At 45.8% G+C, this 12,104-nt stretch overlaps 1 protein-coding gene across 1 annotated transcript in view; it reads left to right on the plus strand.

Annotated features, from left to right (window-relative positions):
* Positions 1 to 12,104, plus strand: part of SPECC1 (sperm antigen with calponin homology and coiled-coil domains 1) — a 159,733-nt gene that overhangs the window by 63,522 nt on the left and 84,107 nt on the right. Inside the window, exon 4 of the mRNA XM_087924461.1 lies at positions 9,561 to 11,080. Coding sequence (XP_087780587.1) covers positions 9,561 to 11,080 — 1,520 coding nt within the window. The remainder of the gene's footprint in view (positions 1 to 9,560; positions 11,081 to 12,104) is intronic.

A 12,104-nucleotide genomic window follows, 5' to 3' on the forward strand; every position in this document is an offset into this window, starting at 1 on the left:
TATCAGCCAACACGGTTCTAGGCTGCATCAACGGAGGGAGGGAATCGAGATCACACGAAGTGTGAATACCCCTTTATAAGGCTTTGGTAAGGCCACACTTGGAGTAATGGATCTAGTTTTGGTCGCCACCCTGTCAAAAAAAAGATGTTGAGACTCTGGAAAGTGTGCAGAGAAGAGCAGCGAAAGGATGAGGGGGACTGGAGGCTAAACCGTACGAAGAACGGCTGCTGCAATTGGATATGTCTAGTTTTGTGAAGAGAAGTGTTGAGGTGTAAGATTTGATAGCTGCCGGCTGCTGTGAGTCTGATGCAATAGATGGCTGATGTCATAAAGATGAATCCGTATTAGTACTGCCCCTTTAAGACTGGGGATGGGTTCTGCCCCTTTAAGAGGTGTTTATATAAAGGCAGCCATTCGAGGGCATGTCCTCTCTCCTTGTGTCCGGTATTTATTGCAGAAGTTCTCTGTGGTAGAGCAAGGGTCTTCAAACTTGGCAAGTTTAAGACTTGTGGACTTCAACTCCCAGAATTCCTGAGCTAACGTGACTGGAGAAAGAGGAATTCTGGGAGTTGAAGTCCACAAGTCTTCAAGCTGTCAAGTTTGAAGACCCCTGGTGTAGATTTAAGAAGAAGAAAGATTGCTTTTAAGGTATTTTGCTTACCACACATATACGTCTGTATATAACTGTTGTATATGAACCACTGTTAAATGTCTGCTCCTTGGTTATATCATAATAGCATTCATGCTGCAAATTCTCTGACAAGAAGGATTAGGGCGTGACATGATAGCCATCTTCCAATATTTGAGGGGCTGCCCCAAGGAAGGGGGAGTCAAGCCATTCTCCAAAGCACCTGAGGCAGAATGAGAAGCCAACGGGTGTAAACTAATCACTGAGAGAAGCAACTTAGAACTAAGTAGAAATTTCCTGACAGTTGTGACAATTAACCAGTGGAACAACTATCCTCCAGAAGTTGTGAACGCTCCAACACTGGAAGTTTTTAAGAAGAGGTTGGACAGCCATTTGTCTGAAGTGGTGTAGGGTTTCCTGCCTAGGCAGGGGGTTGGACTAGAAGACCTCCAAGGTCCCTTCCAACTTTATTATGCTATTCTAAAATATGCAGTATACACATCAGTATATACTCACGTATACTGCACGAGTCAAAAAGAGGGCTGTGAAAATATCTACAGACCGCTCACATCCTGGACATAAATTGTTTCAACTTCTACCTTCAAAACGACGCTGTAGAGCATTGCGCACCAGAACAACCAGGCACAAGGACAGTTTTTCCACGCCTGCCATCCCTCTGCTAAACAACTCATTCCCACAACACTGTCCAACTCTTTAGTAAGGCTGTATTACTGTTATTATTCTCCTTCCTTTTACCTATCCCTTTTGCTACTTATGACTATAACTTTGTGGCTTGTATATTTACGGTTTATATTGTTTTATTCAGTTTCCTAGTAGGATTTATGTTGATGGCTTATTTAGTATCCTGTGACTATCACTAAGTGTTGTATCTTATGATTCATGATGAATGTATTGTTACTTATGACTATGATCATGATTTATCACTTATAGCTTTTATGTATACTGAGAGCATGCTTTAAGATCAGTGGACTTCCACTCCCAGAATCCCCCAGTCTGCATGCTTTAAGAGGGGAGGACTTCCACTCCCAGAATCCCCCAGTCTGCATGCTTTAAGAGGGGTGGACTTCCACTCCCAGAATCCCCCAGTCTGCATGCTTTAAGAGGGTGGATTTCCACTCCCAGAATCCCCCAGTCTGCATGCTTTAAGAGGGTGGACTTCCACTCCCAGAATCCCCCAGCCAGGATGCTTTAAGAGGGGTGGACTTCCACTCCCAGAATCCCCAGTCTGCATGCTTTAAGAGGGTGGACTTCCACCCCAGAATCCCCCAGTCTGCATGCTTTAAGAGGGTGGACTTCCACTCCCAGAATCCCCCAGCCATCATGCTTTAAGAGGGTGGACTTCCACTCCCAGAATCCCCCAGCCATCCTGCTTTAAGAGGGAGGACTTCCACTCCCAGAATCCCCCAGTCTGCATGCTTTAAGAGGTGGACTTCCACTCCCAGAATCCCCAGTCTGCATGCTTTAAGAGGGTGGACTTCCACTCCCAGAATCCCCAGTCTGCATGCTTTAAGAGGGGTGGACTTCCACTCCCAGAATCCCCCAGCCAGGATGCTTTAAGAGGGGTGGACTTCCACTCCCAGAATCCCCAGTCTGCATGCTTTAAGAGGGAGGACTTCCACTCCCAGAATCCCCAGTCTGCATGCTTTAAGAGGGGTGGACTTCCACTCCCAGAATCCCCCAGCCAGGATGCTTTAAGAGGGGAGGACTTCCACTCCCAGAATCCCCCAGTCTGCATGCTTTAAGAGGGGTGGACTTCCACTCCCAGAATCCCCCAGCCAGGATGCTTTAAGAGGGGAGGACTTCCACTCCCAGAATCCCCTAGCCAGGATGCTTTAAGAGGGGAGGACTTCCACTCCCAGAATCCCCCATCCTGCAAGCTTTAAGATGGGTGGATTTCAATTCCTCCCTTTTTTTTCCTACGGAAATATTTTTTAAAAAAATCTTTTTTTCCTTCTTCTTTCGTGCTTGGCGCACTAAACCCGCTCTGTATCTTCCTTTCGAATTCCTCTCCTCCCTTCTTCCTCCTGACCGAAGAAGCCCTTTGCCTCGCCCGGGCTTAAAACGCAAGCGATTTAATTTCTGGCCCAAGTTTTCACAGTTGTTTTTGTCCTGGTGGACACGCCGAAGGAGAAACCGGTTCCTTGCGAAGGGAAGGGAGCGCCGTCTTTGCCATTATGCGCCTCCTCACAATGCCCCTAATGTGATTAAAACCATCCAAAGGCCCCATTGCTTGTGGCCATTCAGTTGAGAGGTTGGGGTTTCCTCTTCCATTTTTTTTGCGCGTGGGGGGCTGAATTACTACAGTGATTCAAGGCTTGGTGGGATTTCTCCCATTTCCCCAGTCCCCCCTTATCTGGAATTATTTCTTCAATTTTTGTGCATTATTTCTTCAAAAAAAACAACCCTTTATTTCTTCCATTTCCCGCCCCTCTTAAATCTTATTTCTTATTTTCTTTGCAGTTTTCTTATTTCCTATCCAACAAAAGTGGGGAAGAAATAAAAGTGGGGAGAAAATGCCATGGGTTCAGATCTCTAGGCCTGCCCAAATGCAGGATGGGGAGCGACGCGGTTGGTCCTCGATTTATGACCGCAATTCAAACCAGAATATTCCTGCTTGTTAAGCAAGGAGGTGGTTAAACGAGTCACACCTGAAACGGCAATCTTTTTTTTTTTTTGCCGTTAACAACTGTTAGATTGCGAAATCAGGTGCGGCTCACTTAGTGACAAGGAAATCGATGCTGTTGTTAAGCGAATCTGGCTTCCCCATTGAGGTGGTTTGTCAGAGGTGCGCCAAAGAGGATCCATATGACACTTCAGCTGTCATAAATATGAGTCAGTTGCCAAGCGCCGAATTTTGACCCAATGACCTTGAGGATGATGTTACGGTTGTAAGAGCGAGGACTGGTCGTAAGTTGCTTTGTTTTAATGCTGTGATCACTTGAAATGGTCGTGGAATGAATGGTCGTAAGTCGAGGACTACCTGCACTGTTAAGTACTGGTAGTACTCGACATAACAACCACAATTGAACTCAGAATTTCTGCTGCTAAACGAAACGTCCGTTAAGTGAGCTTTGCTGCATTTTACGACCTACCTTGCCACGGTTGTTAAGTGAATCCGGCTTCCCCATTGACTTTGCTCATCAGAACGTCGCAAAAGGGGATCGTGTGACCTCAGTATGCTCCAACCGTTGTAAATGAGAGTCAGTGGCCAAGCATCCAAATTTTGATGCTGCGACCATCGTAAGTGTGAGAAAATATCATAAATCCCATTTTTTCAGTGATGTAATTTTGAACGGTCACTACATGAACTGTTGTAAGTGGAGGACTAGCTGTGTCTCCAAATTTCCAAAACGATCCATGGGAATTAGCCGTGAGAATCTTGAGCTGGAATCTGCCATAATTAGAATTTAGAACTTATTGTCACTTTACACTAATCGGCGTCAAAGTAGGATAGGATAGGATCTTTATTGAGAATAGAATATTGGAATGGAATAGAATAGAGATAGAAATAGAATAGAATAGAATAGAATAGAATAGAATAGAATAGAATAGAATAGAATAGAATAGAATAGAATAGAATAGAATAGAAAATATGGAATAGAATAGAATAGAATATTAAATATGAAACAGAATGGAATATAGGATAAGGTAGGATAGGATCTTTATTGAGAATAGAATATTGGATTGGAAGGGAATAGAAATAGAATAGAATAGAATAGAATAGAATAGAATAGAATAGAATAGAAAATATGGAATGGAATGGAATATAGAATAGAATATAGAATGGCAGAGGTGACGAGAGAAGAATAGAATATAGAATAGAAATATAGAATTCAGAATAGAATAGAACAAAACAAAACAACAGAAAAGATTGGAACAGAGAATAGAATTTAGAATAGATCGGAATGGAATAGGAATAGAATAGAAATAAGTGTAGAATAAATTAGAATAAGGGTGGAATAGAATAGTAATACGAATAGAACAGAACAGAACAGAACAATAACTTTATTGTGACTTTGAAAGTACACTAATGTTTAATTTAAAACATTAAAATGAAATTTTGTTGCCCACAGCTCTCTCGAAGGATCACCACCTCCAATATATACACTATATAACCACGACAGAATAAATACATAAATTCAAAATGATGCGTACACCCACATATATTCTGTGACACAGAGAAACAACAACAAAATCGGGCCTTAGGGAATCTCTGCCTAAAGATATTTCTTCAGGTTAATCTCAGTTTAGTATCACATACACAGCTGCCCAATGCTGTGGTTTATATTAACCGTGGCTTATTGGCACAAGAAGCTTAATAAGTCACGGTTTAACAAATCCCAAAATTTGTCTGGATTTGTGCCGAAGGTGGAACTGGAGTCAAGGATAAAATGTCATAAAATGAACCAACAATGAATGTTGAATATGAAAATTTGGCATCCTAGAAATTCTCAACCTAACCACCTTCTGACATTCACCGATCAGGCTCAAGCGCCAGACGATTTTGTTATTTTAGTTTAATAGATAATCAGAGTTGGAAGGGACCTTGTAGGTCATCTAGTCTAACCCCCTGCCCAAGCAGGAGACCCAAACCATTTCTGACAGATGGGAGTCCAGTCTCTTCTTGGAAGCCTCCAGGGATGAAGCTCCCACAACTTCTGAAGGCAACTTCTGTTCCATCGGTGGATTGTTCTCCCTGTCAGAAAATTCCTCCTTATTTCCAGGTTGAATCTCTCCTTGGTCAGTTTCCATCCATTGTTCCTTGTCTGGCCTTCAAAGGTTCCTTGGAGAATAGCTTGACCCCCCTTCCTCCTCCTCTCTGGGGCAGCCCCTCAAATATTGGAAGGCTGCTCTCCTGTCTCCCCTGGTCCTTCTCTTCCCTGGACTAGCCGGGCCCAGTTCCTGCAACCATTCATCGTACAACAGATAATCACAGTTGGAAGGGACCTTGTAGGTCATCCAGTCCAACCCCCCCCACACCATTTCTGACAGGCCCAGTTCCTGCAACCATTCTTCTTCGTATGTTTTAGCCTCCAGTCCCCTCATCATCCTGGTTGCTCTTCTCCGCACTTTTCTAGAGTCTCAACATCTTTTTAAAGTACGGTGACCAAAACTGGATGCAGTACTCTAGGTGTATCCTTACTAAGGCTTCACTAATTTACTCACTAAGTTTGCAGCAGGGCTTAAACAAATGCCATAAAAAGACGGCATTTTTAGGACAGCGTGCCCAGCCGTGAGTTGCAACTTTGATGGAAATCATACTGAGGATTTAATGTAACGTGCGAAGCCAAGCTGTTGTGTTTTGCAAACCAGATTTCTAGCCTTGCCCCAACACTACAAGCTCTCCCAGCCAATAAAAGGAGAAGAATAAAAAAGTGCAAAGACGTATCAGTCACATTTTTTTCCACATGTGGTGGACTTGCAATGCTGCAAAATATATATATATATTGGAGAATGATTCAGACATGGGTGGAAAAAATGGTGGGGAGAGTGTATTCCATTTAAACGGGAATTTTTTCCTCCTAGGAATAAGAGCAGAAAGATATAGGAAGGATTTAATTTATCTAACAGTACATGTGTTGACAGCGGCTAGAATAATACTGTATATGCACAATACTGGAAGAGTGAAAACATACCGCCAGAAACAGAGATAATAAGAAAAATTATGACCTGTGCTGAATCAGATAGGTTAACTGTAAAATTAAAAAAGCAAGGGGGAATCTGAATATTATGAAAAATGGAATAAATTCTATTAGTGATTGTATAGAAGAAGGCAAGGTCGGAACATAAGTAGCTATGAGGATTAGAATAATTAGCGCATAATATATCAAACAAGAAGATTGTAAATGACAAAGTAAAATTTATATACTGTATGTGTAACTGTTGTAATGCTTGATCAGCTGCATCGTGTTGTATTCTTATAACTAAAATAAAAAAAATAGATAATAAATAATAATAATAAAGGAGAGAAGTAACAATACCGCAACTACAACCCTACGGGTTAAGATATACAGGTAGCCCTCGAATTACAACCACAATTGAAACCCAATATTTCTGTTGCTAGGTGAAATCATTGTTAAGTTAGTCACACGACTGTTGGGGAGAGAAAAAAAATCACAAAAGTCACAGTTGCATAAGTGAGGGACACTGCAAATGGCCGTAAGTGCGAGTTGGTTCCTGCTACCGTTCTTCGTCTGTTTAAGCCTCCAGTCCCCTCATCATCCTGGTTGCTCTTCTCTGCACTTTTTCTAGAGTCTCAACATCCTTTTTACATCGTGGCAACCAAACCTGGATGCAGTATTCCAAGTGTGGCCTTACCAAGGCCTTATAAAGTGGTATTAGCACTTTGTGTGATCTTGATTCCATCCAGGGGTGGGATTCTACCAGTTCACACCTATTCGCTAGAATCGGTTGTTAACGTTCTAAGCAGTTCGGAGAACCGATTGTTAGAAGAAATTACAGGGCTAATCCTGTAAGGAAGGCAAGAAGGAAACGTTCTGGGGTCGCTTACAGAAACTGCCTCTCTGTTAACCCTTATTACATTCTTGACAGGACTAGACTTCCTGTCTCAGGAACTTCTCTGGAGTTTTTTTCCCCCTCCTTTGCTGGTCCTTTGCTTGTGTGGAGTGACCATTCAAAGTTACCAAAAAGTGACTTATGACCCTTTTTCACACTTATGACTGCTGCAGCATCCCCACCGTCACGAGAGGCCAGGCGAGGAGATGCGTGCCTCGATGTGAGTGATGTTGAGTTGGCCACACCCAGCCAACAACATGACCGCCAAGCCACGTCCACCCAGTCGCATGACCGCCAAGCCACACCCACCACCTAAGCCACGCCCACAGAACTGGTTGTTAAAAATTTTGAATCCCACCCTTGATTCCATCCCTCTATTTATGCAACCTAGAACTATTCCGCTCACGACTGGCTCATATTTTAAGAATTGTCCACTAGGACTATAAGATCCTTCTTGCACTTAATACTATTGAGCGAGGTACCACCTATACCCATGATGGCAAATCTATGGCACGTGTGCCAGAAGTGGCGCACGGAGCCATCTCTCTGGTCATGCCAGCCATTACCTGTTATAGCCATTACACTATATATCAATGGAAATTGTGTGGAAAGGGTTCACAGTCTTAAATTTCTAGGAACTCGTATTTCCGACAACCTTACTTGGTCGATCCACATTACGGTCACCGCAAAGAAGGCCCAACCGCGCCTGCACTTTCTGAGGCTGCTGAAAAAGGGTGGTCTGGGTGAGAAGTTGCTGGCTACTTTTTACCGTTCTACCACTGAGAGCATTTTGGAATTACTGTGTAAACGGTGTGGTATGCTGGATGCTCTGTAGTGGATAAGAAGATGCTCCAGAGAGTTATAAACACAGCACAAAAAATCATCGGTTGCTCTCTTACTTCTTTGGAAGAGATTGCGAAGACCAGACTCCTCTCTAGAGCACTAAAAACCTCCACAGACCGCTCTCATCCTGGTCGTTGATATTTTGAACTGTTACCATCAGGGGGACATTACAGGTGTCTTAAAATGAGGACTAGTAGACTGAGAAACAGTTTCTTTTCCAAGGCAATAATTGTCTTGAATCAAACAGCGCGTTTGTGATCTAGTCTGATGTATATAGTGGCATTTTGAAACGAACTTAACTAACTATATGTTTTAGACTAAGTTTTTAATTATTATTATTATTACTTTAATTATTTTACTTTTTAAATACTGTGTAGTGTGATTGTGATGTGGTGTTTGGGGCACTGTGCTGGAGTAGCTTTCAAATGTCATTGTATTTTGAATGCAGTGACAAAAAAGGTATTCTATTCTATTCTATTCTATTCTATTCTATTCTATTCTATTCTCTTCTCTTCTCTTCTCTTCTCTTCTCTTCTCTTCTCTTCTCTTCTAATTTCTACTCTAATCCGTTCTGTTCTGTTCCATTCCATTCTGTTCTGTACTTTCCCTATTCTATTCTATTCTATTCTATTCTATTCTATTCTATTCTATTCTATTCTATTCTATTCTATTCTATTCTATTCTATTCCTAAAGGCTCTGCTCTGCTCTGTTCTGCTATTCTATTCTATTCTATTCTATTCTATTCTATTCTATTCTATTCTATTCTATTCTATTCTTCTCTTGCCCCAAAAGTAAAAAATATTGGAAAAAAATGAGCTTCTCTCTGTGGCAGCCCCTCAAATATTGGAAGACTGATCTCCTGTCTCCCCTGGTCCTTCTCTTCCTTAGACTAGCCAGGCCCAGTTTCTGCAACTGTTCTTCGTATGTTTTAGCCTCCAGTCCCCTCATCATCCTGGTTGCTCTTCTCTGCACATTTTCCAGAGTCTCAACATCTTTTTTTATAGTGTGATGGCCAAAACTGGATGCAGTACTCTAGGTGTGGCCTTACTAAGGCTAATTTATAGAGTGGTGTTAGTACCTTCCTCGATCTCAATTGTATCCCTCTGTTATGATTGCATTCGCTTTTTTGGCTGCTGCTGCACATGGCTGGCTCCTATTTAGCTGGTTGTCCACTAAGACTCCAAGATCCCCCTCCCAGTTCCTGCTATTGAGCCTGGTTTCATCCAGTCTATATGTGTCCTTTGGGTTTTTCTTGCCTGAGTGTAGGACTTTCCTTTTCTCTACGTTGAATTTCATTTTGTTGGATAGGGCCCAGGGTTCCAGTCTGTCAAGCTCTATCTGGATCTTGAGCCTTTCTTCTTGGGTGTTAGCTATTCCTGCCAGCTTCGTAAACTACTAAATGTGGAACCTTTACTTTTTTTCACCATTGCATTTCAATTTGTTGGCATCCTTAGGGATGTGTTCTTCCTTGCAACCAACCAGCGTGCAGGGAGCTACATTTCCCACGATCCATCGCAGCAGGTTCATCAATGTGATCTTTTCTTTTTCCAGCTCCGGCCCCGTCCGCCAAGCGCACGGGGATCCCCGCCCCGCGGGAGCTGCCGAGCGCCGTGGCCCGAGAAAAGGCGGTCCTGAGACCCCGGAAAGCTCAGCCCAGCCCGACGTCTTCTGGGGCACCCACTCCCACCAAGCATTCGCGGCCGTCCCTCAAACCCAAGAATGAGGTGGAGGTTGGCGACAAGGCGGGCCTGGCGTCCCAAGTCAAGGAGCTGCTGGCCGAGGCCAAGACGAAAGACTCGGAGATCACCAAACTCCGTAACGAGCTGAAGAAGCACCAAGGCAAGGAATTGGCTAACGACCCTGGCTCGGCCGGCACGCTGGTGGACGGCCTTCCAACCGAGGTAGAGTCCATTATCCAGGCCCTCCAAGAGAAGAACAAGACCTTCCAGAGGGAACTTCTCCACCTGGGAGAGGAGAACCGACTCTTGAAGGAGAAGCTAAACCAACAGGAACATTCGCCTCTCTCGGACACCAGCGGCAGCCTGCCCACCCCGACCACGCAGGAGTCCAGTTTCGGCAGCCCAATTCAGCCGTCCCTTTGCGGCAACCCCACCAGCGGCAGCCTCTGCGTCAACGGCCCTCCGCTCCGCAACTCGGGCTCATCCAGCAGCGACGTGACCAAAGCTTCGTTGTCCCCGGACGCCTCGGATTTCGAGCACATCACGGACGTCCCCTCCAGGCCCCCATCCTCCGGCAGCCACGTCTTCAAGACCTCGAGATGCTCCACCTCGGAGAGCTCGCCCAACCACGACAGCGACCTCTCAGTGGCCTCGCTCACCGAGCGGATCCAACGCATGGAGGAGAACCACCACTGCATGGCGGAGGAGCTACAGGCCACCTTGCAGGAGCTCTCCGACCAGCAGCAGGTGGTCCAGGAGCTGACGGCGGAGAACGAGAAGTTGGCCGAGGAGAAGGCCATGCTGGAGAGGTCCTTCTGCCAGCACCGGGAGCGAGCCGAACAACTGAACCAAGAGAACGAGAAGCTGACCGCCCTCCTGCAGGATCGGCCCAAGGCGGACGAGAACAAAGCCAAGGTACACGAGCTGGAGATGCGCTGCGCCGAGCTGCAGGAAAAGGCCCAGTTTGAGCGCGAGAAGATGCTCAACATCCAACAGCAGCTGACCAGCAGTTTGAGGAGCCTGGAGAGGGAACATCAAGAGGCCCAAGCCGCGGTCCAAAACCTGGGCGAGGAAGCCAAGCGGCTGGGCGGCCACTTGGAGACCGAGCGGCTGAACAACGGCGCCTTGGCGAGGACCCTGGAAGACTGCAAGGTCCACCTGGAAGGGTTGAAGATCGAGAGCGAGTCGCTGCGGTCCCAGCTGGACAGCGAGAAGCGGAAATCGGCCGCTCTGGATGCCATGGAGCAGGCGGCTGGCCGCTCGGACGCCCACGAGGTGCTGCACGGGCTCCGAGCCGAGCGAGACCAGTTGGAGCAATCCTGCACGGAGCTGAGGCAGGAGCTGCTGAAGGCCCACAGCGAGGTGAAGACTCTGCAAGGGCAGCTGGCCAAGGTAAGGCGTTCGGCGGAGCCTCCAGAGGCAGCAGCGGTATACCTGGGGAAAAAAAGGTCGCAGCGGGGAAAATCGGGGGTCGTTCTTGGGAACTCCCGGAATGGCGGGGCATGACATTCTAGACATCTTGCAGGTTGGAGCTGATCCCGCAGGGTGCTAGCAGCGGCAATGCAGGTAGTCCTCGACTTATGGCTGTAATGGTGCCCAAAATTTCGATTGCTACGTGAGAAACTCCCAGAATTCCCCAGCATCATGCTTTCAACTTCATCTCCCAGAAGTCCCTAGCCGTGCCCCCTAATCACGTGACCGGGCACGTGATTTGCAAGTTACCGGCCTACATTTGATAACGGATAATCAGAGTTGGAAGGGACCTTATAGGTCATCTAGTCCAACCCCCCGCCCAAGCGGGAGACCCTGTTACACCATTTCTGACAAATGGAAGTCCAATCTCTTCTTAGAAGCCTCCAGGGACGAAGCTCCCACAACTTCTGAAATAACAGAATAATGGAGTTGGAAGGGACCTTGTAGGTCATCCAGTCCAACCCCCCCACCCAAGCAGGAGACCCTACACTATTTCTGACAGGTGGCAGTCCAGTCTCTTCTTGAAAGCCTCCAGGGATGAAGCTCCCACAACTTCTGAAGGCAACTTCTGTTCCATGGGTGGATTGTTCTCCCTGTCAGAAAGTCTCTCCTTATTTCCAGGTTGAATCTCTCTACTTGTTCAGTTTCCATCCATTATTCCTTGTCTGGCCTTCAGGGTCTTTGGATAATAGCTTGACCCCCTCCTCCTCTCTGGGGCAGCCATTCAAGTATTGGAAGATGCTCTCCTGTCTCCCCTGGTCCTTCTTTTCCCTCGACTAGCCAGGCCCATAAATACATGCAACCTTGTTGAAGTCCAGCCGTCTTAAAGGGGCCATGTTTACAAATGTTTTGCCTGGTTTCGCTCTCCTGCATATACCCTTCTCCGCCCAACCTCCCTGGTAATTTATTTATTTTTTCCCCTTTACTGCACAGCGCAATTGCG

This window comes from Pseudonaja textilis, chromosome 1 (genome assembly GCF_049901715.1).
Source record: "Pseudonaja textilis isolate UNSWEBS1 chromosome 1, rPseTex1.2, whole genome shotgun sequence".
Taxonomy (NCBI): domain Eukaryota; kingdom Metazoa; phylum Chordata; class Lepidosauria; order Squamata; family Elapidae; genus Pseudonaja; species Pseudonaja textilis.